Below are 26,579 nucleotides of genomic sequence, written 5' to 3'. Positions count from 1 at the left end.
TTTGATGTACCTATTTTCCTTCTCTGCAATCACGGCATGAAAAGTTTTCTTTGACTTTCTGCCTGCCAGAGCCTCAGTCATGATGATAAGGAAAAAGGGTTCTTATTTCATTTAACAGGTATTTATTGGGAGCTTAGGGCATGTAAAGAACAGAGTTTATATGTAAACTTTTCTAGCCATCATTATAAAATATTTTACGATACAGACAAATTTTACAAACCCAAGAAAACTTTCAAGGGGGCATGACAACTGTGTAGATGTTTTCTTCACAAAAGGATTTAGAAAAGAATTAAAATATTTTACATTTCAAGAGTGCCTTTTATATCTGTCTATCACTGCCCTCATTATGTGGTATCTGAAACCTTGAAAGCATTTGTTTTTAAGTATATTTATCCTTACAGACTCCTGTGGCAGTGGGATTATCAGCACTTTACATATGAGAACTGAGGCACAGGTCATATAGAAAATTGGTAGAAAAGAACTAAGTTAGCACCCAAAATACCAGGCCATCCATCCTACTACTAGAGAAAGACTGAAAGAATATTGAAAAAAAATGGGTTTGTTTAGTCTGGAAGACTGAAGACTGAGAGGGGACATGATAGCAGTTTTCAAGTACATAAAAGGTTGTTACAAAGAGGAGGGAGAAAAATTGTTTTTCTTAACCTCTGAGGATAGGACAAGAAGCAATGGACTTAAATTGCAGCAAGGGAGGTTTAGGTTGGACATTAGGAAAAACTTCCTGTCAAGGTGGTTAAGCGCTGAAATAAATTTCCTAGGGAGATTATGGAATCTCCATCATTGGAGATTTTTAAGAGCATCTGTCAGAGATGGTCTAGATAATACTTACTCCTGCTCTGAGTGCAGGGGACTGGACTAGATGATCTCTAGAGGTCTCTTCCAGTCCGACTAGTCTATGATATCACATCCAATACTGCTGAAATGCAGCCATCTCTGAGATGGGAGGATGCTGACAAAGATGGTCTGGAACAATAGGGTAAAGGATATTTTGTCTGGCACAGTACAACAAGTCACCCTGAAAGGTCGCTGTGAACTGTGTGGAACAGCATTTATCTTCCTGGGAAGTTCACTCGGATATTATGGTGTGCACCAATATAAGAACCTGAACAGCAAGATAGCTAGGAGTATGAAAGACTGTGTTGACTCCACTCTGATTGGAGGCAGTGGTCGCATGGGCCTATCTACAAAGACAAGTTGCCTTTGTAAATAGTCTTATAACACAATAGTCCCCCATAGGCTTATACCTAGAGGACAAAGAGAGGGCATGTTAATAAATGCTGAATTACCATAGAAAAACATCCCCTGCTCATTGCAAAGGGATGCAAAGGGATCCATAACTTGATTGGATCTGATGAATTTGCACATCAAACATTCCTGTTTTCCATAAGCAAAAAAGCTCTCTCCCGGCATCCAGTCTTTCATGGCATGTTTGCAGTTACAACAGCATTGCTGGCTATCCAGCATGGCTAGTGGCCTCTGCTGTCAGCCTTGCGACCTCAGCCTTCTTGCCACAGGCCATCTCGCAAAGTGAGCAAGCCTCTAAGTGCAGACCTTGGGCACTCAGAAGGCAGTCCTCACCAAGAGATGTGCCAAAGCACCTCGGAGGCAGCCTGTGAGAGTGAAAGCCAGGTGTCAAGGAACGGGCTAAAAGAGCATGGTCCCTGGGAATGGGAATGTGGATGTGGCGTGTGATTTAATTGATGTCTGCTCATTGTTAGATACCCCTGACTTCCTATTTGTTTTTCCCCGTTGCAGCCTGATCTCATTTTGCACTGTTTGCATTCCCCTCACCTCTGACAGCCAGTTCGCATGCCAGAATGGGGAGGGAAGCCATTTCAATGCAGTGAGACATACCATCACTACTGGGGCTGGGATGTTGTAGATCCCGGCCTCAAGTCAGAGGCTCCTTTGGGATGGGATGGAGATCTATTTCTTAACCTCACCTCCCACGTTGAGAAGCACCAGGGGACACCTGGAGGCTGGAGCAGCACTGGAGGTGAGCACTGGCAGGCCTATGGAATTGTCCCAGCGCTGGAATTGCAGCATTTGGGGAGCTTGCTGACCACTCCCTGTCCTGGTGGAAGCCATGACAGCTCATCCCAGTAGTTAGAGAGGGAGAGGAAACACAGAGAGCTCAACACTCACTATGGAGAACTTGCCCAGAGGCTTTTCCTTCACTTAATCTTCCAGACGCCAACCCAGAGCCAGCTGCCAGGATGTCAGGTCATCTTCTCAGTAAATAAAGGAGCAATGTTCCCAGCCCCCGCTCCCGTTTTTAAGAGAAAATGATTAATGGCTCCTAGAAACCACAATTCATCCAGGGGAAGAAAGTAGATTTGCCCAGAACATGCATGAGAATTAGTGCTCAGATCAGCTCCTAGGGGCGGGCTAGGGGAAGCTAATGGCAAACAGAACCCATCTGTGCAAAACGCGTGAGAGAGAAATGCCCTCGCTAAAAATACTTGCTAGAGAAGTTCAGATAAAACAGGCATGGGGGAACTTCCAAAAATCTGGAGCCGCTTTGGGCAAAAGTCTCCTGGCAACAGGCTGACTAGTGAGATTCCAGTCATCAATCATGCTAGCTATCTAGACTGTTAAGATGGCTGTCATGAGACAAGAAGCATAATTTAAGGCACCAGTTTAGGACTCAAGATTTCTATGTTTAGTTCCCAGCATTGCCACAGACTCCATGTGTCATCTCTGGCAATTCACTTCATTTCTCTGTGCCTCAGTTCCCCATCTGTAAAATGGGGATATCAATCCTTCCTCTGCCTGTCTTGTCTATGTAGGCTGTGAGCTCTCTGTTGCAGGGAATGTCTCACTGTATGTCTATAGAGTGCCTGACACAAGAGGGCCCTCATCTCAGTTGGGGCCCCTCACTATCAAGCAGAGGGATGGAGTCAAACCAGTGCCTTTCAGGGGAAAGGCGCAGTGGCCTACAGTTTATTTACAGTGGTGAAAATATCTCACCTTCCACCATAACGGCAGGATGAAAAACTAACACTTAATCCGCTTGCCTTCCTCCAAAGCCTTGCTGTGCTCAGCAAACCTCACCGACACAGCTGTATACAAAGTGCAGCTGTCAGCACATTTGAAGACTCTTCATTTCAATGCACTGTATGGAAAATTAAGACGTGGAAAGGGCTTTAACAAGCTCTGAGGCGAGACATGGTATGGCAAGTGATGGGACAATGTAATTTGGACAGAGTAAGAACTGGTCCAAACCTGCACCAGAAACTTGAATCAACCCTTTTTGGAGAAAGTTTGTAGTGCTTGGTGCAAAATTATTTTTCATTTTTGCTGCTGCCTCTGCACTTCTAGGACTACAAAGAGGAATCTCCAGAATGCCATGGGATGTCCACCCGGGCTGGGAACAGAAAATCCTAGGGATCCCACCTGAAAGCTTTTTCTTGAGAGATTTGTTATCTGGAGAGGTTCCAAGACAGTTCCTTTATCCAAACTGTGAATGCTTTAACATAAGTTCCCTCCAGTCCTAGCTTGGGTAACACTGATCAACTCCAGCTTAGATTCATAAACCTTTAAGGTCAGAAGGGATCATTGTGATCACCTAGTTGACCTCCAGCCCATTTCAGGCTACAGAACCTCACCCACCCACTCCTGAAATAGACCCCCAACCTCTGCTGAGTTACGAAGTCCTCAAATCACGGTTTAAAGACTTCAAGTTACAGAAAATTCACCATTTACGTTAGTTTAAAAAACTTGTTTGGTTCTACCCCAGTTAGTTAAAGAATAGTCTACAGCATCAGCATACCACTGCCCTCGCAGGCAGAATCCGAACTGCTCAACTGTGTCTCATTTGCCCGATATTGCTAACAACTAATGGAGAGTTTTCTGTAGCTTAGGTGGCTTTTGGAGCAGGTGGATCTGAGTTCTAAGCATAACATTGCTGGAAAGTTCCAGACCTCCATAGCATGCAGCATAGTGACAACTATGAAGTTGCTGAGCAGGCTTTGGATTTGTGACACTATGTCACTCCGCTGGAACTGAAAGAGTCCCTGGTTCCTCTTGTCCAGGAAGCACTTGCCATGCTGCAGCAGCGCCGTCATTTATGAGCTCTCGTCCATGCTGCTATTTCAGTTTAATATGTGTTGGCAGTTGCTTTACCAGTGAAATGGCCTTTCCGAGCAAAGGGAGGCTGCCCTGCTTCGGTCATTTCAGCCCAGCAGAGCTTGGAGGATTAGAGAAGCTGGCTGTATCAGTGACAAAAATGAATTTCACTTCTGATCAGATGTGAATAAAGGAATGATTCAGCACCAGTCGTAAGAAGAGCCACCCTGCCCGACCAGTGCTTTGTTACATGACACTTGCATTCATGTTGCCGTCATTCCAGCTGACGAGCTCAATCACATAATCCTCTCTTGTCAGAGGGTTAGGCTGGGGAACTGGAACAGGTGATGGACTGGTTAGTTTGGAAATGCATGGAAAAAAGGTTTTGAGCATGAACCCTGACTTTAATCCAAGCAGTCGTACTCTCTCTCCTGTGCGGCTGCTTAAATGCAGGGCTGGGAGGGAGCTTCCTGGAAAGGAAAGGACGGCTGGTGGCATGGATTTAAAAGCCAAGCCTAAAGACAGAAACCTGGGTCTCTGCTCTTAATCAAGCCCCCGAGTGACACAAAGTGACTTAATACAACTCTGTGCAGCGCGGTCGGGAAAGGAAATAGTGCTGGTAACTGATGTGGAGATGAAGACCACAGCCAAGGGCATGTGCAGTTCTCCCATCACGGTGAGTTGCTTTTCGATGCTAAGAAAAACCTTCCAGGATGCTGGTTTATTTCTGGAATTCCAAGACGGGCCAGGGAAGCCTCACAGAGGTGCTGAAGCCGAGGTCAGAGATCAGCAGCAGCTGTGTGCTACACTTGGAATATGATAATACAAGCTACAGAAGAAAATACATGGAGGATGCACACACAGCTACATTCTGTTGGCTGGGGAGTTACTGGACGATCTGGCCCAGGCAGTGGATAGTTGGATTTCCCTAGTTTTTTCCCTGCAAATAAATCATAGCTCCAGAATCCTTTAAACTCTGCAATATGATCTGTTCCATAAGGAAGGGAATGAAAGGCCATGTCCCTCTGGAAGCCACCAGAGCAATAAATCTACCATGTACAAACACATACCAGATTTCCAAATGCATTTATTTTATTGTATTGTTTTAACAGAAAAATCAAACAGCAACAAACTTGGCCCTCATTAGATGCCCCTGTGACGATCCAAAATGCTGCTAATGAATCAGTCTAGGACAGAGGAATGTTGCTGGAAGTAAAATGCCCAGTGAGAATCTGACCCAGTGGAAATGCTGTTTGCTGTTGAGTTCTGCACAGAGAAGCCTGGCTGACAAGGCAAGGGGCCTCATCTGCAGTTACTCTGTCCCTGCACTTGGCAGTAAGGTGGCTTTAAACCAGCTTGGCACTCCTTGTAGTCCATAGCCTTTCAGGGCCTGCCTGCCACTTGGTGTAAGTGAGAGCAGCCTCAGGGCAGCTCGAACTTACACCCTGTTTCTTCTCATGACCTTGGAAAGCAAGAACAGCCATAACGCAATGCACTCTGGCCACACCCTTTCCTTATTCATGACACGGTCCCAACATGTCTTGTACATTGGGGGGCTGGGAACAAGGCCGCTGCAGAGCCCTTAAACTAGCTATATGCCAGCCAGAAAGGTCCAAGCACAAGCACTAGTCTTGGGGGGGGAGGGGCACGTCCACCCACTCAAAGGCTATACTGCCAGCGTGAGCACAGAGGCTGTCGCATAACTGAGAACCGGGCTTAAGGAATTCAGAGTTACCCTCTTTCGGCTCCCTTGCTGCTGCCAGGGAAGTGGCAGCTGCAGCAAGAGGAGTAAAATTTTCAAATCATTCAGTGAAATCCTGCATCACCACTTGCACTGAGGAACACAGGAATGGATGCACCAGGACACATCATTGCTCCTTTGAGTCTTGTGTCCTGCCTCCAGCAGCAGCCAACATCTTCTGCTTCAGTGGAAGGCAAAACTGCCCTACAATGCACCTGGCTGGCTATTCAATGCTCTATGCAGGGCGAAGGGGAGGGGTGGGAATGTCTTCCTGTCCCTGCAATAATCGATTTACTTATGCCCTGAAGCATAGGGTGTGATTACCTCTGTTTCAGCACATACATATAAATATAGGGGAAGATTCTACCATCCTCGCTCCCCTGCAAGTAGCCTGCCACTAACTGGAGTTTATGGCGGAACTGACCACTGCTTAGCAAGAGCTGGTGTCCACACTCCAGAGTCCATGTGTGATCAGTCTTCCAAGTCCTTCCTGGGGCAGGCTCAGGTGGATAGAGTGCATGGGATGGGGTTGGGTGTGTGTGTGTCCCTCCTCCCCCGCCCTTTCCCACCTCACTCCACCAGAATCTGAAGCTATGAGACTAAACAGCTGCCCGAGTAAAGTGGTTTGCAAAAGTCTGTCTGAACTCATTAAGCTTCAGGCCAACAATACCCAAACTGGCAATCAGGGCAATTTCAAGGTTGTTGGTCATTAATCACTCTGTGACAATTCTGAAGGGTCCGGTCACTACAATGAGCTGTCTGGGGAAAGTAACTGGAGATCCCAGTGAAGGGGAATTGCATCAGGCAAGTGGCCTTTGAGAAGGGATTATTGTGCAGAACACACACTGCTGGACACGCACACTGGTGGCCTGAGGGGAGTGAGGCCACCTGGAAGGGGTAGGCTAAATGGGAAGTTGCAGGGATAATGGGTTTTTATTAGAGATGGGATCTCTGCCCTGGTGGAGTTTGGAGCCAGATCCAAATCTCCATCTGTAATGGGTCAAACCACAACCCTGGATCAAAGCAGCCCTGGGAGAGTTTGGGTCAGGATCTACACAGCAATTTGGGCTCATCTCTTACTTGTTCTCCTCACTCTGTGGACTTGGGCAAGGAGGTTTTCACCCCAAGGACAGCACAAATGCATCTGCTTTGACTTTGGACCTTCTGCGAGCACCTTGAGATGCTCCCGTCATAAGAGTTACCAGCGATGTGGTAGCAGGGGACAGCCTGTCTCCCTGCAGGGGTATCCCTGCACCCTGGCACAGGAGGCATTCCCATCTTGCAGTGCATGGGGCTGCTCCTGCTCTCTCTGACATGCCAGGGCTGCTGCCAGAAAGCTCCGCCCTGGAAACTCAGGTAATAGGAAGCCTCATGGATCAAATGCTCACCAGGGCTTGGCCCCACTCCCCCTTTGCAGCGGTGCCCTCAGCCCAATCCTCTTTTGGGGTGGTGTCCCATTGATGTTCAGGCTGTCTTTGTCCTGTGAGTAAACAAGGCCTTCAGTCTGCAGAGCTGTTGAACTTGCACTGCTCATGGGCACCAAGCCAATTTAAAAATGGTTTCAAACACAACCCCCCGTCCCCAAATCTTTGATGCTCCTCCCCATCCTACAGCAAGCAGCATACACTGCTCCATCTGGTTGGGGAGGCTCAAGGGGAAACACCGACGTGGATGCATGAGCAGTGCTCCACTGGAATCTGCAGTGGAATCACAAGAAGGAGGGAGGGAGGCTTGGTTTCCCCCACCACAGCTTTGAAGCTCTGGGCTGAAGATGTCCTGAGGATGACGAATAGCTCCTGGACTCAGATCAGAGGCAAACAAGGACCAGCATTCTGCATCTATACACGTATCCGAACAGAGGAAACATTTCTGTGGACGTTTCCACTGGGAAGGGGCTGTGGCAGGTCTCTTCCGCAGGCACGGCAGCTCTGAGAGCTCAGGCTGCTTCAGAGCCAGCTTGGCAGGTGACGCAGAGGCAGCAAACTATGCTAGAGATCAGTCTTGCTACCCAAGTCACATCAGCAAAGCCTCTGAAGGGAGAAGGGGACCAGGCAGTCACTCCCTAGTGCCAGCACTGGCAGCCCCTAAGCTGAATGGAACTTAGGGCACTGCAGTATTGCTGACCCCGGACATACCAAAACTATGCTTCAGGCCTAAAAAGAGTCAGGAGATTGAAAAAAAAAACCCCTCATGATTTTTAAGTCAAACAAATATGTTTTGGGCTCTTCCTGTTTGCTTTCTGGATTTTGAGCTATAAGATTACTCTGGAGTCACATTTTCAAGCTTTACTCAGCAACTTTGAGGGCTAGAAACTTTTTTTGGTAATGAAAGCGGATATTCCATGTAATCTCATGTCGCCAGGGGCTGGAGCACTACGAGAAATACCACGTATTGTGAGGTTCACTCTGCATGGCAAGAGCTGGCGGCACTGGTACTGGTTTATGCCATACGCTCTGCTAATGTCCTGATTATGGTACATGAAGCAGGTTTGCCCCCAGGATTAGCACCCATCTCATTAAGGCATGATCCTGCAAGCTGCTGAGAACCTTCTATCCTCACCCATGTCGCTGGGAATTGAGGGTGCTCAGCACCTAGACAGGATCTGGCCTTGGTACTTTAATATTTAAAAGCGAAGTACAATTAAATGAGTTGGAGTTAAGAAACAGCGAGAAATAAAGACTCATACATGCACAGAGATGCACTCCCACTGAAAGTGTCAGAAACAGAAGCAGAAGGAGAGAGAGGAAGGCAGACAAGAAGTCAGATGGATGACAACACAGGCGCACAAGGAGAGTGAGAGAGAGACAGGCGCAGAGCGCGGCTGCACTCCTGTGGGCTGAGGACAGGGAGCTGGAACCCTTCTCTCGATGAAGTTATTTTGTTTGGCGCTGAAGTAAATAAATAAATAAACCCAGCCCTACCTAAAAGGGGAAGGAAAAAATAAACCCAGCCTGTCTCCCAGATTTATGGAGCTGCAGTGGCAGAGTCAGCCAGAGAGACCTAACCAGCGCCTGAGCCGCCCCAGGTTCTGCCTCAACCCACAGAGAAATTCTTTACTTATTGAATCACATTTATCATCTCTAAATACATATGCAGGCCCGTGTTTCTGAATCCATAAACATCTTTAACTTACGCGGTTCAGCGAGGCCTCTTTCAGCAGTAATTTATATTTAACTTTTTCCATATGTGGGGCCTGTCGCTTTAGTGTCATTTCCGGGAAAACAAGGGGGGCGTTGTGTGCAGGGAGGTGGGCTGCACCATGTTTTGGCCTGTTGGAAGAGGGCCTGCTGCTGGCACAGAGAGAGAAATCCACCCAGCAGAGCCAGTGCTCATTAATCATTCGAACTACTAAACTGCCAGCTCCTTTCAAGATCTTTCAAGAAGTGTTTTCACCCAAAATAGAGTTGAAAACGCACCGGGCCTTACTTTCAGAGTCTCATCAATCTGGCCATTATGCGGCATGTCAGGCAGCTCTGACAGACAAGCCCGCTCTGTTTGAGGGGCCCTGACTCCCACAACCTGTCATATCAAGGGCCTGATCACATTTGACAGCTTCATTTGTACCTACAGAATAGATAAAAGGGCTGTTCATTGAAACAAGGGGAAGGTGGGGGGAACAGGATACACCTCTCGAGCTCAGGGGCAGTGCAGGGAGAGGGGCTTGCGCGGAGAGTGATTGGCAGGGGAGTCCGGCTGAGCTGACCAATGCGAGACATGAGGAATGGTCTTCGTAAAGGGATAATGGAGCGAGATGGCTTCCTCCTCCGTTCTCTCCAGCAGGAGTGACTCCCTTTTTAGATACTAATGACAAAAATCAAGGGGCCAGGGAGATAGCAGCTGGCACATCATCTTGCATGGATGTGTGTGAACAGGCACTGGCTGGGTCACCATCACAACACGGCTGTGCTAGCCCCAGCTGCACAAGAAATCTGGGGAACCTGGTGGTGATACAACTGACCCCATCATGGGGCCTGATTCTCCTCATGCTGGTTTTGCACCAGTAATAAGTCTCTTAGGTGTTGTTCATACTGGAGGCCACTGGAGGCCCCAGCCACAATGTGCTAGGCACTGTTCAAGTGTATAACAAAGAGATGGCCCCTGGGCTTAGAGATTTGCAAACTCGCTCCACTGACTTCAGCGTGCATAATTTAAACTGGTGTCAGCAGAAAGTGAGGCTTCGGCTCCAATTCTTTGCTCAAACCAGACCAGTGTTTGGTAACTGGGCTAAAGCCTTTCATAAGAGACTGATTTGGGAACAAACAACATGCAAGGGGGCCAGGTGTTTCCACTCCTGCTGTCCAAGCTCCCCTTGAATTGCTTCTCCATATCCAGCCCCTACCCACCCCACGGAGTCTTTCCATTCGCTGGTTACAAGGTGGCATGACCCTCCAGCAATCTGACTGCATTTCATTAGCTCATCACCACCTCTCCCTGCTGCCACCATTCACATCTTCACCCAGGTCCATGCCCTGCGCCATTCATCTGACATGTACAATGGTAAATAAAACCTGGCCGATGCAGGGGTGAGCAGGGCAAGGAGGGACACGGAAGGGGAGAGAACATGAGAGATGAGCTGCTTGAAGAGGGAGTGGATGAGCACTTATCAAATCTTCATGAAAACAATTCTTCTTGTTGAAGTATTGTTCATCCCAAGCATTCAAAAATCATGAGTCTGCCCCTTCCCCTCCACCCCTCCATAAAGAGATTTAAAAGAATAATGCTGGTTTTCAAGCTTGTCTCTGCAACCACAAGGGCTAGAGATGTCCTTTACCAAAAAAGGAGCTAAGACTCTTGGGAAATAACATAGCTCTCCAAGCCAGAGCTTTAAGAAAAACACCAAACATCACACAAATTGGCAACATGGTACATCTCCTATTTTAAGTTTTACCTTTTGCAAAATTAAAAACATATATATGTATTACTGCTTTTCCCTTCTACCAAAAGAAGATGGTCCAGTACAAGATATCACCTCACCTATCTTCTCTCTTTCATATTACTCCAACAGAGGGTTAGAGAGGGAGGTGAAAATAGGTCTTATAATGGAAATGTGGATGCAGCCTGAATTACTGACCCACAAGTGATTGCCCCCAGAATGAATTCCAAAGGACAGCAGGATCCTTTTCTCTCTCTGTGCCACTAACCTTCAGGCATCATCAACGCAGATGAAGACTAGTAGCATTCTGATGCTATGGCATGAGCACACAATACATTTGTACAGCTGGAAGCGTTAGTGAGACAGACACCAAGAAAACGTTTCCAATATACAATTCAGTCATCATCTAAAAAAAGGATCTGCAGTCCAAAGGGGGTTGAAGTTCTTTTCAAGTCACTTTCCCAAAGGGCTGCTGTGATAAAAACTTTCCATTCCCACCCCCAAAAGGCCAGGGCTTCACTCTCTGGGGTGGGCCAGAACACTCTTACAGCATTAGATCAGCTTATGTCTGGGACAAATCAGCAGTTTACTCATGACTCTTTCCACCTGGGGGCGGACGGTGGGGAGGAAACCTGGACTCTTATTTTCCAGACCAACAGATGTCACTGAAACTGTGCAGATAATTGGAATGAGAAGCTACAAAGGTAACAATCACCTCAGCAACAATTAGTCACTTATCTGAGAGCAAGTAAAGACATGGCTCCCATCAGCATGGCTGGCTCTGCACCCAGCAATCTGACATTTGTAGGAATGGTGGACAGTTTATTAGCCCTTTACCTACTACTGACCCATTAATTATTACCCACGCTGGCCCTTCCATGTATGCATTACAGCCACTCATAAAACAGGTGCAGTCAGATAGCAGGAAGGCCCTGGCAGTAAATAAATACACCGCTACCCCGATATAATGCGACCGGATATAACACAAATTTGGATATAACGTGGTAAAGCAGCGCTCTGGGGGAGGGGGCGGGGCTGCACACTCTGGTGGATCAAAGCAAGTTCGATATAACGTGGTTTTGCCTATAACGTGGTAAGATTTTTTGGCTCCCGAGGACAGTGTTATATCGGGGTGGAGGTGTAGCTGGACTCTCCCTCAGCAAATTACAAGCTACTATAAGAAAGTTTGTTCCCTTCTCCCCCCCAGATTAAAACCATAGGCTGTGGATGCTTTAGGGAAAGAGATAGAGAAAACAGGAAGAGCAGAGTCAGCAGTTGTAGCACACAATAAGAAGCCAAGAGTTTTGCTCTTAGAGAACAAAAACAAAAAACAAGGAAAAGCAAATAAAAGCTATGAAGGCTCCAGTCCCTCCAGTCCACGCTCAGTACTGCCTTCCCAGGTTACCTCCCCTAGTCCCTCAGCAGTAGGGAGATGCTGGCAGAAAGCAGACCTTATATCTACCAGCGGGCTCCCATCAGGCTTTGCTTCTTTAAAGCTACAGCCTTGCATTCTCACTGGGAATCCCTGGATCTTGAAGGAGCAGGCGTGAAATCTCCTTAGTGAGTGATTCATAGCTGATAAGGCCAGCAGGGACCATCTAGCCTGACCCTTGCAGGCAGCGTGTGCAGCGGGTGAGCCTCTGGCCTAGGAACCAGGACACCTAGCTTCCATTTCTGACTCTCCTGCTGCCTGGCTCTGTGTCCTCAGGAAAGTCCCTTCCCCTCTTTGGGCCCATTTCCCCTCCCTGCCGTTGTTCATCACCTCCACTGACATACCAGGCTCCTTTTGGGCAGGGGCTTACTCACTGTTGCCTGACCTCCCGTGGCTCCAGTCTCTGTTGGGGCTGCAGGGTGCCGTGGTAAGATAAATAATAATGATTAGGTGGTGTGTGCTTTGTAGCTTGTCAGCCAGGCTCTTTGTGCCCACCAGGGGCTCCTGGCAACTCTCCATCCCCCAGGATGCCTGTGCACCACCTGTCCTGCTACCCCACCAGGACCTCTCTGTGCCCGCATGTGAACCTCATTCTTCAATCAGGGGCTCTGTGTGCCCCCACCCATTTCCATCTATGCCACATGCCAGGGGCTCTGCAACCCCCATCCACTCCTCCACCATATGCCGGGGCTCTGTGTTCCCCATATCCCCTTTCCCTCCATACCAGGGTCCCCCATTCTCCCTACTCCCACCAAGGGGTCTGCATGCCCCCATTTCCTCCTCCTCCTATTCTGGGGTTCCCCATTTTCCTCCCCCACTTCCATTATTCTTTCTTTCTTGGCGGTAAGTCATTCAGGGTGTCAGCATGTTAAACTCTATTGGGAGAATGGGCATTACTGAGGTGGGGCTGTTGTTTACTCGTTGGGTGTTAATGGCACCAGCAGCCGGGCCTTTGACCTATACGCAATTATAGACCTGCTTGAAGCTGCTGACTGCTAACCAGATGCCAGGGGCTCTGTGTGTCCTCCATTTCTTCCTTCCAGTTCTCCGATTTTCACCAAAATCAAAACCACTGATGCCTACAACATTCTCTACAATTTCGGATTCAATTGCCTGCGGCATTCAAATGTTATTACATTACATCCCAATATCCAAACAGAGACATGCCATCAAATTGAGTGTAGGACCTTGCTTTGGTTGGCTGACAATGCTCAGTCTGGCTGTCAGCGGGTGCAACGTCAGTAGCGTTCTGTCTCGGGCCCCACCACCAGAGCCTCTAACAGCCTGTGACACAATGGTGTCTTTGAGGTTAGTGCATCTTTGCAGAGGCCAGATCTGCCAGGTTTATGTAGCGTGCAAGCCCTGGTTTAGCTTCTCAGATCCCATGCTCTAAGGTGGTATGAAGTTATGGCGAAGCTTCTCTGGGTAGTTTTCATAATTGCCATGTTAGAAAATATTATGGTCTGTGGAAATCTGTTTGTTATTGTGAATTAAGCTAAAGAACTATACAGTACGTTGTAAACCAAGCTGTCAGCTGAATGTCTCCCCCAGAGATCTCCAGTGAGCATTTAGCTGAGACATTTGTATATATGGAATTACGTCTCTTCAGTTATTTGTCATGATAGTAAACAGAGGAGTAACTATTAACCATGCATCACAATAATGAACAATATCACTTATAAATGTTGCCGTGTAAAGCTGAATGAAAGCTAACAAGGCTACATTCTGCAGAGAAACAGGGTAGTAATGCTATCTCCATGTCCTCTTAGCTTAACTCCAGGGTTCTCAAAATGGGGGGTGTGACCTTTCAGGGAGTCATGAGGTTAATACTTGGGGGGATTGTGAGCTGTCAGCCTCCACCCCAAACCCTGCTTCACCTCCAGCATTTATAATGGTGTTAAATATAAAAAAGTTTTTTTTTATTTTACGAGGGGGAGGAGGGGTGTCTCACAGTCACTCAAAGGTTTGCTGTGTGAAAGGGGTCACCACTACAAAAGTTTGAGAACCACTGGCTTAACCCTTCAGACAATGGCATTTTCCAGACTGCCACTAGCTGAATGACTGCATCAAAGGACAGATATCCGTTGTAGGGACAGCCATACCAGGTCAGACCAGTGGCCTGTCTAGTGCAGTCTCCTATCTTCAGCTGGGGCCAGTCCCTGATGTTTCAAAGGAAAGTGCAAGTAACCGCAGAGAGGACAATTATGGATTAACACGCAGGCTGTTTCTCAGTAACCCTGAGATTGGTTCATATCCTAACAGACGCGTGTTTATAGCAATGCTGTTTTTTCCACATGTAATGTGACTATCTGCAACCTCTGAAGGAACAATGGGCTAGACTCCCCATTGGTGTAAATAGGATCGCTCCACTGAAGTCAGTGGGCTAGATCCCCAGTTGGTGTAAATCTACCAGGCAGTGTGGCCTAGTGCTACAGCACTGGACTGAGTTATGTTCTCCTCTCTGCTACTGGCCCAATCGGTGACGCTGGCCAAATCACTGGCCTCAGTTTCCCTTTCTGCACACTGTGGATAATGATGCTGATTTCCTTTGAAAAGCACTGTGAGATCACCTGATGCTAAGTGTTATTATCATTATCAAGTCAATGGGCCTAATCCCCAGCTGGTGTAAATTGGCACAATTCAATTGACTTCAGTGCAGCTATGCTGATTTACACATGCCAAGAATCTGTCTAATAAATCTATTTTAATCAAGGAAATGACAGTAGCCATTCCCCAGTAAGCCTTGGTGAAATCTTTCTTACATGCTCTGTGTTTTCCTTGTCTTCATGGCTCCTTCACCGCTGCCTTCTGGACTTTGTCCTTTCCAGTTCTTTTTGTTGTTCTTCCATGGCTTACTCTTTGCAGCTCCTTCTCCATCCACATGCTGTGTTTGCGGCTGGAATGGGCTGCGCCCTAATCCTTGGGCATAGAATAAGTCACTGACTGCTTTCCAGTTCTCCTCTGTGCCCGCACTTAGTGCATGCAGCTCCACTCAGCCCCAGCCCTGCCTACAATCTCCCCAGAGTTGCTATGCTCAGATCCAGTCCTGCAGGGGTTTGTGCATATTTGAACCCTATTTTACTCCAAATTACAGACCCAAGTAGGACACAGGCATGTATCCCACCCTCACCCCCAGACCTTTGAACCCCTAAACACCTAGGAACATAGCAAAGCCTTTACCAGACCAGGTGAATGATCTGTTTAGTCCAGAATCCTGTCTCTGACAGTGGGTCGTGCTTTGGTTGAAGATGAGCCCAGGTAGCCATATCAGCAATGCTGTGGGCTTGGGTAGGGATTTCCTCTAGCCTCCTGCAGCCCTGAAGCATGAGATGCGATTGCCTTGATCTTAGATAATTCTGTGGCCAATAATACATGTGCTAACCCTTTATAACATCCACTATGGGTGTGGCTCTTTCAGGAATATGCTCTTGTATTCATCAAACCACAGGGTCTAGTCCCACGCCCCATGGCACGTATAGCTCCCATTAAGGGTAACGAGAGTTACACACCCGCTTGACGGAGGAATGGAATTCTCTGTCCTTTAAGCAAGTCCCAATTTACATGTTGGCTGTTACACCCCCCTCTCCCTACTTGTCTGTTGCAGCCAGGATTCCCTTGAGTGTTGCCACTTTACCTGCTTTGCTCCCTGTAACCAGGGGTCCTGGGAGCCCAGCTCACTCCTTCTGATACCTCCTGGCTTTTCATCAACTGCTCCAGTGCAGCTCGGCAAAGGACACACGCTCACTGCAGCAGCTGTGGCACTGTGCTGACCTTCCGGGTACTTGCACAGAACACTGCCATTTTGCACCACTGCAGCCAAGGGGTCTTATTTCCCTCTTGGGCCACCTACAGTACGTCCCTCCTGTCCACGTTATCTCCAGGATGGTTTGTTTTGTTACATATGGAGCGTCTTCGGATCAGCTCCAGGCTACCAAGTTGAATATGGGCCCGTGAGTTTAGCAACCAAAAAGTCAGCACAATGGGCAGATGTTTGCTGGCCTATAAAGACACCACAATGCCTAGCACTAGTGTCCTCTCTGCTGGCAGCATCAGTAGAGGGCTGAATGGGCCCTGGAGACTGATCTCCCGTCTGCCCCCTAGAAATAGCCCTTTTAGGTCAGCACTTGGGGTACCCTGGCATGGGACTGGCATTGTCCACCCTGTCCCACTCCTGGGGATAAATGCAGGACTTTAGTCTCCAGGGCTGCTACTTCCACCAGGACTAATATGGGGGAAAAAAAAGAAAAGAAAAGCTGCTTTCTGTGGCTAAGAGAATGCCTAGTCTTCTCCCGTTCGCCTCTGCCCAGCATGCCCGTGTGACCTTCACTTGGCATGTGTGTGACAGACGCTCTTGAGGGGCACATAACTTTGTGCACTGCTCTGTCCTTTGAAATGCTGTGTGTGTTTGTGGGCAGACATTGCTGCTTCACCTGAAAATCACCAGAGATCCGTGTGCAGAAGTGAGAGGAAAAAAAATACGCCTTCCGCTTTCATTCACATATTTATTAGGTGGGGAGATCATTCTGCGGTCAGCTTGACTTCAGCCTTTACCAATGGGGATATTTATAAGGAGCACAGCATGCAGGAACTGCTCTGTATGTGCATCCAAGTCGCTCCTTTTCCAGCACAAGGTATAATGTTGCCTTTGTTCGCTTTGGGTCGGAGGCAGAGTCAAAGCAAAAACGCACCATGCCTTTCATTTGATCCTCCTCCCCCCCGCCCCGGCAACAAAATCTTGCATGTTTTCTGTTTAAATAGCACACAGTTGTGAAGTGTCCTGGCTCTTTCCACACACAGGCTGTGGCCTCAGCAACTGCTGCAATAAATCAATGGGAAAATAGAGGCTGCCAGTTAGACTAAACAAGTGCATTTGCAAGGATTGCTAACCCTCATTAATCACTCTGACAGTCCTAAAAACACATTTCCCCTTTAATGACTGTATTTGGATAATCAGTGCTTTTTCCTCCTCAGTCAGAGTTTGAGTAACGGACAGCTGGTGTTATTATAGCCATTCATGGGAGAGAGCTAGGAGCAGGGTCAACTGAGAGTCAACCACTGGAGGTCTCCTGCAATTCAGGGCGAGCTGGAAAAGTTGTTGTTATGCAATAATGAGGCGAGCTGCTTGCTGCCAATACAGATCCAAACATGCATTTACCAATGTCCTAACACCCACCTGTGTTATCTGAGCAACATTCTCCCCCCTTTCCCCTCCCACAAAACCCACTGCCATCTGGGGTTGAAAGGCTCATTTTTGGTTCACTGTGTTGCATTTAAGTGGTTTTTGCTTTCAGAGTAAGTTTGAAACCAGTCACATTTTTCTGTGTAAATGATGTCACACATTAATACACAGCACATTATGAAAATGGTAATTCAAACCCATATAACTCTAAATTAAGCCATACGTTATCCAATGCACTGAGCCATATATTTTGCAGAAAGACAGGATGAAATCAAATCAAACTGAAACTGTGGAGTGCAGATTGTTAGAATAATTAATAAAGTGCATCCCAGAGCTCTTATTAGAAGATGAATTCTGCAGTAACCAGGGCGTACATTAGATGGGGAGTTGGCAACGCAATCATTTCCTAGCAGAGAAAGTCACAGAGTGTTGACTGGCATCAGAGGAGACTTTGCAGTGTTTACACAGTCTGGGCCGGTACTACAGTCTTTAGGAAACAACTGCCATGGGGAATTTTCCTGCATGAAGACCAAGGAATTTAGAGTTGCAATCCTGGTGTATGGACCTATCAGAACTGCATCCCAGTGGTTGAATTGCATGGGGAGTCCAAACTCGGTAAGGATCTCTTCAAGTTGGCTACATTTTCAAGTGAGGGCTTAATGTCCCCTAAAGGGCGGATCTGCAAGGGAACCAGGAAAAATGGCAACTTCATTGTAGAGGGCCAATCCATCTGGTCTCACTGTCTCCGTCCCATTAACTTGGGAAATTATTCCTAAAGGAATGTACTGCTCTGGCGGGGAGCTAAAGCTGCTCTGCTTGTTCTTCCTACAGGATGGATCTTTCAAACCTCCCAGCTGCCAGCCCTGATGCACCCCCATTGATCTCAGTAAGACAACTCACCTGTTTAGAGTTAGTTAGGTGCTGGCATCCCTTTCTGAATCAGGGCCCCGGTCAGTTCAACCTTTCCTTTCCTACTGGGAACTCTCCTGCCAGTTGTACTAATCATGGAGATCATTTGAGTTTTGCTCCTTCTAGGTCCTCTCATTGCTCCACTTCCTCCTGCCATGATGAGATGCTGCTGCAAATGGGATGGGGCCTTCACTTGCAGGCTCTGGCGGTAATTAAAGCACCTTGTTACTGTGGGGATAGTCAATTGAATAAAACGCCTGTAGTAACAGCCTGTGATGGCAGGAGCCCTGAATTATGAAGCCCTTTCTCTCTTGGGTTTTGTGCAAGCCCCCATTTGTGGGATACCCCAGCAACTCGACACAGAAAGGATGTAGCAAGATCATGGGCTCTTCAGCTTTTGCGGTCTCCTGGGAGAGGAGAATCTGGGGCAGGAGGGAGAGGCCCATGGTCAGACACCACCACCGTGTGCTGTGCCCTAGATGATGGTGCAAACGCTCAGACAAAGTAGTTTGTTCCTCCTTCACACCCTTTCCCGCTCAGCCCACCTCCTCCCACCTCTTGCAGATATTACAGCTTCCTTATTATTTAACATATATCACATACCCATTGCTGGGGCATCAGGGCATGATGATTAGACGGCATTGACAAATCATTAGCAACATGGCTTACCCTGCACAGCCCCAGCAGCTCCTCCCACCTCCCACTGGATCCAGGGAAAATCTCCGCAGTCAGACCAAGCTCAGGTGATCGCTCTACTGAAAAGATGAGCCCTGCATCATGGTCTGCAAACAGACGCCTTGATCCTGAAAATGCCTTACCCCCAAAGGAGCAGCTCTGGTGTGTAAAGGTCAGCATATGCAGGACTGGGACTGTAGGCTTTTACACACACACACATGCTGTTGCACCATTCCCAAGAAGGCAAGTCTAGCTGCAGGCCATGCCTAGCGCAAAGCACTGGTCTCCTTCCAGCCATCAGCGTAGTCTCTCTCCAGTGCCTTAGAGGCACACCGTGGAATTTACTAATCTGAAATCAAAACTCGGATAAACCATTCACCCTTTCCCATAATTCCCATCCACTTCCCCATCTGCAGCAAGAGATGACAAAAAACGATCAGGAAAAGTGGCCATGCTGTAATTCTCAGCACCTGGGCCACATCACTGAAAACTGACCCAGGCTGAAATGCTGCCCATCCTCATGACGCACCTTCTCTCTGCCCAGCCGTCTGAGCAATGACAGTCTCCTCTTTAAGGGTCCCCTTTATTTCCAGTGACTTGTGGCCTCCCCTGTGCCATCGGCTGGGGAAGGCAAGGAAGCAGAACGAGCAGGCAGTTTATTCACCTGTAGTCAGAGCTCAAGTTAAGGGAAGGTGGGTATAAGGGAAAATATGAGCAGAAGGAAAGGGAAGAGAAGCCACCCTCCCATTAAACTGTTACCATCCTGGCCCTGTGAAAAGCAGCTGCAGCAGGAAATCCTTTGGCGGAAGGACTGTGGTGAATGGGGCAGGCTGGAAAGACTCACTCTGTCCTGCAGCCTGGGTGCATACACCTAATCTTCATTGATGGTAACAGCATACACATTGCACAGGACTGCAGAACCAAGTGCCGACTTGGGGTCATTGTTCCTTATCAGTTCTACCTGCAGCCCTGGTGGTTGGCAAGTTACAAGCTCTTCTCACCTGGGCAGTTCCCCAGCTCCTTAGGCAAAGCCTTAGCAAGACAATGTAGCTCAAAGGGGGCGTGGGGGAACTGGGCCAGTTTTACAGATGGGAAGCCCCTGGGATTGTAGTTATTCAGCTATCTCTTGCCCCTGAATTCTCGTAAGCACATTTAAAACTTCCTGCAGTAAGGAAGGGCAGGGTGTGTCTGGGGTCTTCCAAGCCCCAAAGTTACCATGATGTCCCTGAAAGGCCTAAGAGTGGTGGTGTTCCCTAGAGTGAGGACATGGAAAACTGCCTGGAGTCTCTTATGGCCAGCAATTGGGGAGCAGGGGGAATGACAGCTTGGCCACACTCCAGTGTATCTCAAGTGCTTCTGTGTGCTCTCTTGCTCACATGCTACCTGCCTGCAGCACAATTTGGATGAATAGTGGAATTAAAAGATTGCGTTTAGTGAGCAGCCTGTTTAAGCATGTTCTCTTCAGCTGGAGGAACACCCAGAAATTTAAACACAGGGCACAAGACACATATTACAGAGAGCAATTAACTAAAATTAATTCCATGATTCACCCCTATGCAACAGGATAAAAGCTCTCAGAAGGGGTGCATTGCAGGTGAGACACACACATTAGGTGCAGCAAGATAGATATTTCTATGGAGATCCCACTACTGCTAAAACCTGAAGAGATCAGCTAAGAAACAGGCCTCTCTCCCTGGAAGGGCAGAACATCTCCCCATCACGGGAAGAGGGGGAAGCGGCAGGTGCTGCCTTCCCATCCCAGCCGACCAGCCAGGGCGAGGTTGTTCACGTTGTCCCTTACCTTCCAAAACAACCCAGGTTTCCATTTTGCAAACTGCTCCGAGCTTGGCATGGTGGCAAGCTCAGTGCACTGTGGAGACAGATGCTGTTAGGTGGCTTGTAATCTTTTCTGCCAAGCGGGATGGGGATGGGAAGGATACGGATTTCAGACTCATTTATCAAACCTGTTCTCATTCGCTCTGCCTGCACACTGAAAAATCGCTCTCTGCAGCACCTACATTTACCTTAGGGGAGACACTGAGCTAGGTATAGGAACAGATATGGGAACCTGTTTATGTTGCTTTTCCAGCCGTATATAAATTCCTTCGCATGGCTGCAGTTACAGAGATGATCTGGAATTGAATAGCTAGAGAAACTCTGAGGGCTTTGGATCTTCGTACAGCTGCTCCTGGTTCTTAAAAGCATTCCCACCCCTTTTCTCTATAACCATGCCTGGTATAACATGAGCAAAACCTCCACACGAGCATATATATTAATAATGAACCAAGGTACCAGACATCCCTTTCTGCATGGGTAGCTCCATACTGTCCAGTGATGACCATTATAATCGGGCCAGGAATGGTGATAATGGTATCCTTAACACCCTAATGCTCTAGGAATTGTTCTGGAATAGTTCAATGGCCTGTGTTAGATCACAATGATCCCTTCTGGCCTGGGACTCCATGACTCTAATTTGACTCAGTTATCTAGTCCCAGGAGGGACTGGTCTACTCAATTTAGGACTAAGCACTCTCACCCCTGACCTCCCCCAGCCCAACATCTGCAAAGTGGGGATAATTTTCTAACTCGGCGTGCTGCTGAGATGATAAAAAAAATTTGTAAAATGCTGTATAGGGTCCTATAAATTGTATTCGGGAGCTGCTAGGCACCGTTATAACTGGCGTTACTCAGACGAGCACACAGGCAGTGCCAGCAGGGATTGATCTGCTGCACTTGCTCTTTTCCAGGTGCATCACTGCTGTGCAGGTAGAATAGGTGTAAGTAGGACAAGGGGTAGAGAAATAAATTTGCTACTTGGCTTCTCTCTGCCACTAGGTGGTGCTGTAACCCTTCAAGCCTCCACCACCAACTCTTCCCCACCCCATTCTCAAAAAACCCTCCACCAGCTGCTTCTGCAGCTCTCTTATTCCTCTTCAGTTACAATCTCTTGCCCTTCATTTTTCGTATTGCCTGTATAAAAACTGCACCCAACACCATTCCATTTGTTACAGGGAACAAAAGCCGCAGCACTCAGGAGTGACATTCACAACAACATTATAGGCTTTTCCCTTCTTTCCCCAAACCATTTGTGGCCACAGTTAGTGGGCTCACTTTTCATGGAAAACCTTCCGGCTGCTGCAAAGGAAGTGCCTGGCTAATGGAGGCGATTTGTATAAAGACAAGGGGGTGGGGGAAATGGGCAAGAAAATGCAAGAGAGAACACACCACAGGGTGAATATAACCAAGTATTCATTTATTAACAAAATAAGACTTACCAAGATGGAGCTCTATTCACCCAAAATGATCCGCAGCCATCCCTGCTGCGTTAGATTGGGGATGGGAGGGGGGCAGGCTCTGCACCCCGTTCATGGTTCATTCCAGTAGGTCAAGAAAAGCTGGGGCTTGGGGATGGGGGTTTTTGGTATGTAGACTGGGCCAGCAGAAATCAGATCAAGATGGATTTGGCCCTGGGCGCTGGATTAAATGACCCAGTTTGTACCAGGCTGGGCGGCTCTCTCCTAGCTATTTCTGTGGCTGTGAAGGGTCTCTTCTCCCTTGGCCCCATCAGCGAGTCACGGACACCAAATTCATAATCCACATCTTTTAATTTTGATCAGGTGCCCTGTGGTGGATCAGTGAGCGAAAGCAAGTCATCTGCAGTGGCACAGCCATTACAGCTCATCTCAGGACATCATTGGACTCCTTCAGTATTATCAAGGGAGTCCAGAGACCAGGTAGACTAGTTCTAGGTCTGCACAGAAGCCCACTGGTGCTGGAAGGCAAGGCAGATTTTCCAAGCACGGGAGAGCAGGAGACAGGATACCAGACTAGATGCAGGACCACTGGTCTGAAGCAGTATGGCACTTCCTATGTCCTTTTCCAAACTCTAGAAAGACGCAGGGATCGTCCACCCACTGTCCTGATCAGTAGGTCTCCTTGGCTTTTGCAGACAGTGCCACATTTTGGGATGAAGAGAGCTCTGGGGAGCACTGCCATAGACGTTCTCCCAGCTGCCCTTCCTCCCTCCCCACCACCATTGCCCCTTCCCCAAAATACATTACAAAAAAAAATAATTACATCTCTGTTAACTGTACAAACAAAGAGAAACGGAATTTCAAAATGATAAAACGAGGGAGGGAAAAATGTATTTGTTAAAAGAGGCCATGCAAGGACTTCCTGGGGAGGGGACACAATAAAATAGAATTTCAAAAGAAGAAAGAAAAGGGAAAATAAAGGAAAAAGAAAAGCCCCACACCTGCAAAGGAAAGGATTTTTTTTTAGACACAGACTTTCTGCCTACCATTGATTCATTGGTATATTAATGCACTTAATATTCCCAGCTTTAAGCTAACATACAGTAAATAAATACACAGTCCAAGGAAGGGAAGGAGAGCAGGGGAGGATGAGGAGGGGGTGCTTTAGTTACTGATATCCAAGCGCGGAAGCTGAAGTTAGTCTTTGGCCATACAGCGCATATGGAGAGTAGTAGGGTCCAGCTGCTGGCAAGGAGGGCACTGGCAGAGCACCGGCTGTGGGCAAGTGGCTCTTGCCATAAGGGTGGTACCTGTTTAGTCCCAAAGTGTGTGGGCTCCTCAAAGACAGGGATCCTGGTAAAGTGTTGGGGCTCCCTGGGGCAGTGGGTGGGAGGTGGAGGTGGCAGGATGCCGCAGAGCCAAGACCAGAGGTAGGGTAGCCAGCCAAGAGTTTCTCCGCCCCGGGCAGAGCTGTGTGGGTCCGTAGGTGGGTGAGCAGTTCCTCCGAGGTGGCAAACCTCTTGTCACAGGGTCCACTGGCAGACACCCAGTTGCATATGTGGGGTAAGGGGTCGTTCTGGAGCATGAAGCCATAGGTGTAGAGGGGGTGGCTGGGCAGGCTTGGGGTGGCGCTGGAGGACAGGGTGGTGTGGACGGAGTGCAGGGGGTGTGTGGGGTACACCAGGGGGTATCCGCTTTTCAGGCTGCCAGGGTCGTGCACACAGCTGGAGCAGTTGCTGGTGCCCAGGTGCGAGGCGCTGTGGTAGCTCAAGCAATAGGGGTCTCGGCATAATCCCTGCATGAAGGAGGGCGGGGAGGCCCCGGTCAGTGGGCTGGAGCTGGGCGGCTTGCCGGGCAAGCCCAAGGTCCCCGGCAGCTGGCTGCTCACCAGGCCGGCTTTAGTAGGATCCAGGCCGGGCACGAACTGGGACGGGTAGCCGGCATAAGCCCCAACGATGGACCCGTGGTAGCCGATGCTGGAAGGGGGCAGGGGAAAGACGGAGTGGCCCGGCTTGTAGGGGGACACTGGGGCCACGTGGCCGGCGGGCGCCAGGGCCGGAGGTTCCGATTTGCGCCCGGAGGCGGCCTCGCCATGCGCCCCGGTGTCTGCGCTCCCTGCGCCCCCGCTGGCCCGGCTCCAAGCCACTGCCACTGCCCCCGGGCCCCGGCGCCGCTTCGGGGCTGGGCTTGGCCGCCGCCTCGGGCTCCTTCTTGTCCTCCTGGCCCTTGCAGTCTCCGTGCTGCGGGGAGCTACCCCGGGACCCGCCCGGGGAGGAGGCGGCGGCCGCATGCGGCGGGAAGGGCGGGCAAGTGGCGCTGGGCACCCGGAACCCTGCCTTGTCCGCACCAGGGCCCGCGCCCGCCGAGCCGCCCTCCTTGCGGGGATCCCCGCCGCCTTTGGAGTAGGGCTTGAAGCTGGACTTGTCCTCGGCCGGGGAGTCGCCACCGCCGCCCAGCTGCTTGAGGGCTGAGGAGGTGGAGCGGGTGCCTGGCTCCTTGTCCGCGCCGGGCAGCCCGTTGGCCGTCACTGCGTTGAGCTTGGAGGAAGGCGGCGGGTCCGGCTTGCCGATCTGGGAGCAGGTCTGTGCCAGGAGCGCCAGCGGGCTCTTCTTAGCGTCCAGCTGCGAGGAGAGAGGGCGGAGCGCAGGTGAGCCGGAGCGCAGTGATCCTGCTCGGGAGAGCCAGGGCTCGGACCCTGCGCTCACTCCGAGCCGCGCGCACAGCCCCCCAAAGCCGGGGGAGCCTGGGGGGGGGGGTCCGCAGCTCCCAAGCGCAAGGCTGGGGACAGAGAAGGGCTCAGCCCCGGGGCGCTCTCAGACCCCCACAGCCCCGGGGAGACACTGGCGGTAACAGCCCCACTGGCACCCTGAAGCTGGGTAGAGACTGGGGTGGGAAGCGAAGCCCTTTCCCAACCCCCCCTTCCGGGTGGTCTCGGGGTTCTCAGCCCCTGCTAGTCCCCAGCAGGAGGAGCCCCAGCCCTGTCTCTCTCCTTTGGACCCTCGCCAAGGGAAGGCTCGCCCTGCTGCTCTACCCCTCGTCAGGGTAAAGAGGGTTTGCCCCTTCCACCCGCCCCGCTCCGGAACTTCGCTTGGAAACCTGGCAGCTAAACCGAGGAGAGGGACCCCGGTGCCGTGAGAGTCGCCCGGACTCCTTAGGCTCTCCCAGAGAGGTTAAGGGCGGGGCGACCCACCCCAGCGTGCCTCCAGGAGGGCGCAGGAGCCCGGAGCTTCCTAGCGTCCAGAGAGGGAGAGAAACAAGGGAAGCGAAGGGGCCTGGCGCCATCCCCTGCTGCGGGGTGTGCGCGCAAAGGCGCACCGCACTTCGGGGAGGCACTGTGCGCCCTGCCCCAGGGCAGCGCTTCGGGGCACCGGTCAGCTCGCACTAAGGGACCGGGGAAAGGACGAGGAGCGGCTCCGATGAGCAGAGCGGACCGGGGCGGTCCTGGGCCAGGTGGATCGGGGACCGGTCCCGGTGCGATCCCTGCCCGGGGCAGGAGGATAAAGGCGCGGCTCCGGGGCAGCGCGCTCTGCCCTCCCCGGGTAGGCAGAATGGCTGGGGGCCCCTGGCCGGGACTGACCTCGATGGGGCTGACGGGCGTGGAGGAGAGAGGCTGCAGGTATTCCGGGTGCAGGAGGTGGCCGGTGTGGGCGCTGAGCATCTTCAGGACCCTGATGGGGAGCCGGTTCGCCTGGCGCAGGGGGTCCGCCGGGGGCAGGTGAGAGAGTGCCGGACAGGCTGCTGCTGCTGCTGCAGGGGACGGTGCGCTCTCCCCTCCGCTGCTCTGCGATGTCCTTGGGTTAGATCCAGCGGGCGAACCGCTCATTTGGAGGAGGCTGCAGGGGGAGAGAGCCGGGCGGGGTGGGGTAGGGTAAGGGGGGAGGGGAAAGGGAGGGAGGCGAGCTCCAGGGGCTGCGGGGCGAGCTCCGCTGTGCTGCTGAGCTGAGCAGGGCGGTGGCGGCAGCAGCAGCACCGGCCCCGGTAAGGCAAAAACCTTCCACTTCCCCTATCAACACGTCAAATAGCCCAGATCAGCAGCCACACTTCAAAGAGACCAACCCTCCCCACCAATCCGGGACCTGCCAGGGACCCCGGGGCGGGATCAGACGCCGTGGGGGGAGCTTAGCATGGTAGGAGGGGAGATACTTAAAGGGCCCTGGGCGGCCCGCCTCTCCCTGGCTCTAACAATGCGAGATCCCAGGCAGAACCAGACCTATTTCCACCCATAGAAGGGACGAGACACACCCCACTTTAAAAGCTCATCCCAGCTAAGCAAGATCATGACAGCACTAAAAAGGGGGGGAGGGCGCACTGCTTTTTGGCTTAGAGAGGCCCCGGTCCCATGCCTGGGACAAGTGGTGAAATATAACCCACCGAAAAGGTACAGAGCAGGTGACTGCAGCAGGGCACACCTCAGACAATGTCTAGTTTTA

At 50.1% G+C, this 26,579-nt stretch overlaps 1 protein-coding gene across 1 annotated transcript; it reads right to left on the bottom strand.

Moving 5' to 3' along the window:
• Positions 1 to 16,676: 16,676 nt before the first annotated feature.
• ZNF703 (zinc finger protein 703) lies at positions 16,677 to 26,221 on the bottom strand. The gene is given in 5 exon segments (XM_032773984.2): positions 16,677 to 16,948; positions 18,212 to 18,422; positions 22,171 to 24,295; positions 24,297 to 24,770; positions 25,727 to 26,221. Coding segments are annotated over 3 exon segments (1,698 nt in total). The 5' UTR covers positions 25,973 to 26,221; the 3' UTR covers positions 16,677 to 16,948; positions 18,212 to 18,422; positions 22,171 to 23,317.
• Between the last annotated feature and the right edge of the window lie 358 nt (positions 26,222 to 26,579).

Source organism: Chelonoidis abingdonii, chromosome 2 (genome assembly GCF_003597395.2).
Source record: "Chelonoidis abingdonii isolate Lonesome George chromosome 2, CheloAbing_2.0, whole genome shotgun sequence".
In the NCBI taxonomy this organism is placed as follows: Eukaryota; Metazoa; Chordata; order Testudines; family Testudinidae; genus Chelonoidis; species Chelonoidis abingdonii.
The sequence above is the reverse complement of the archived record's forward strand: the minus strand, read 5'-3'. Positions and strand labels throughout refer to the sequence as shown.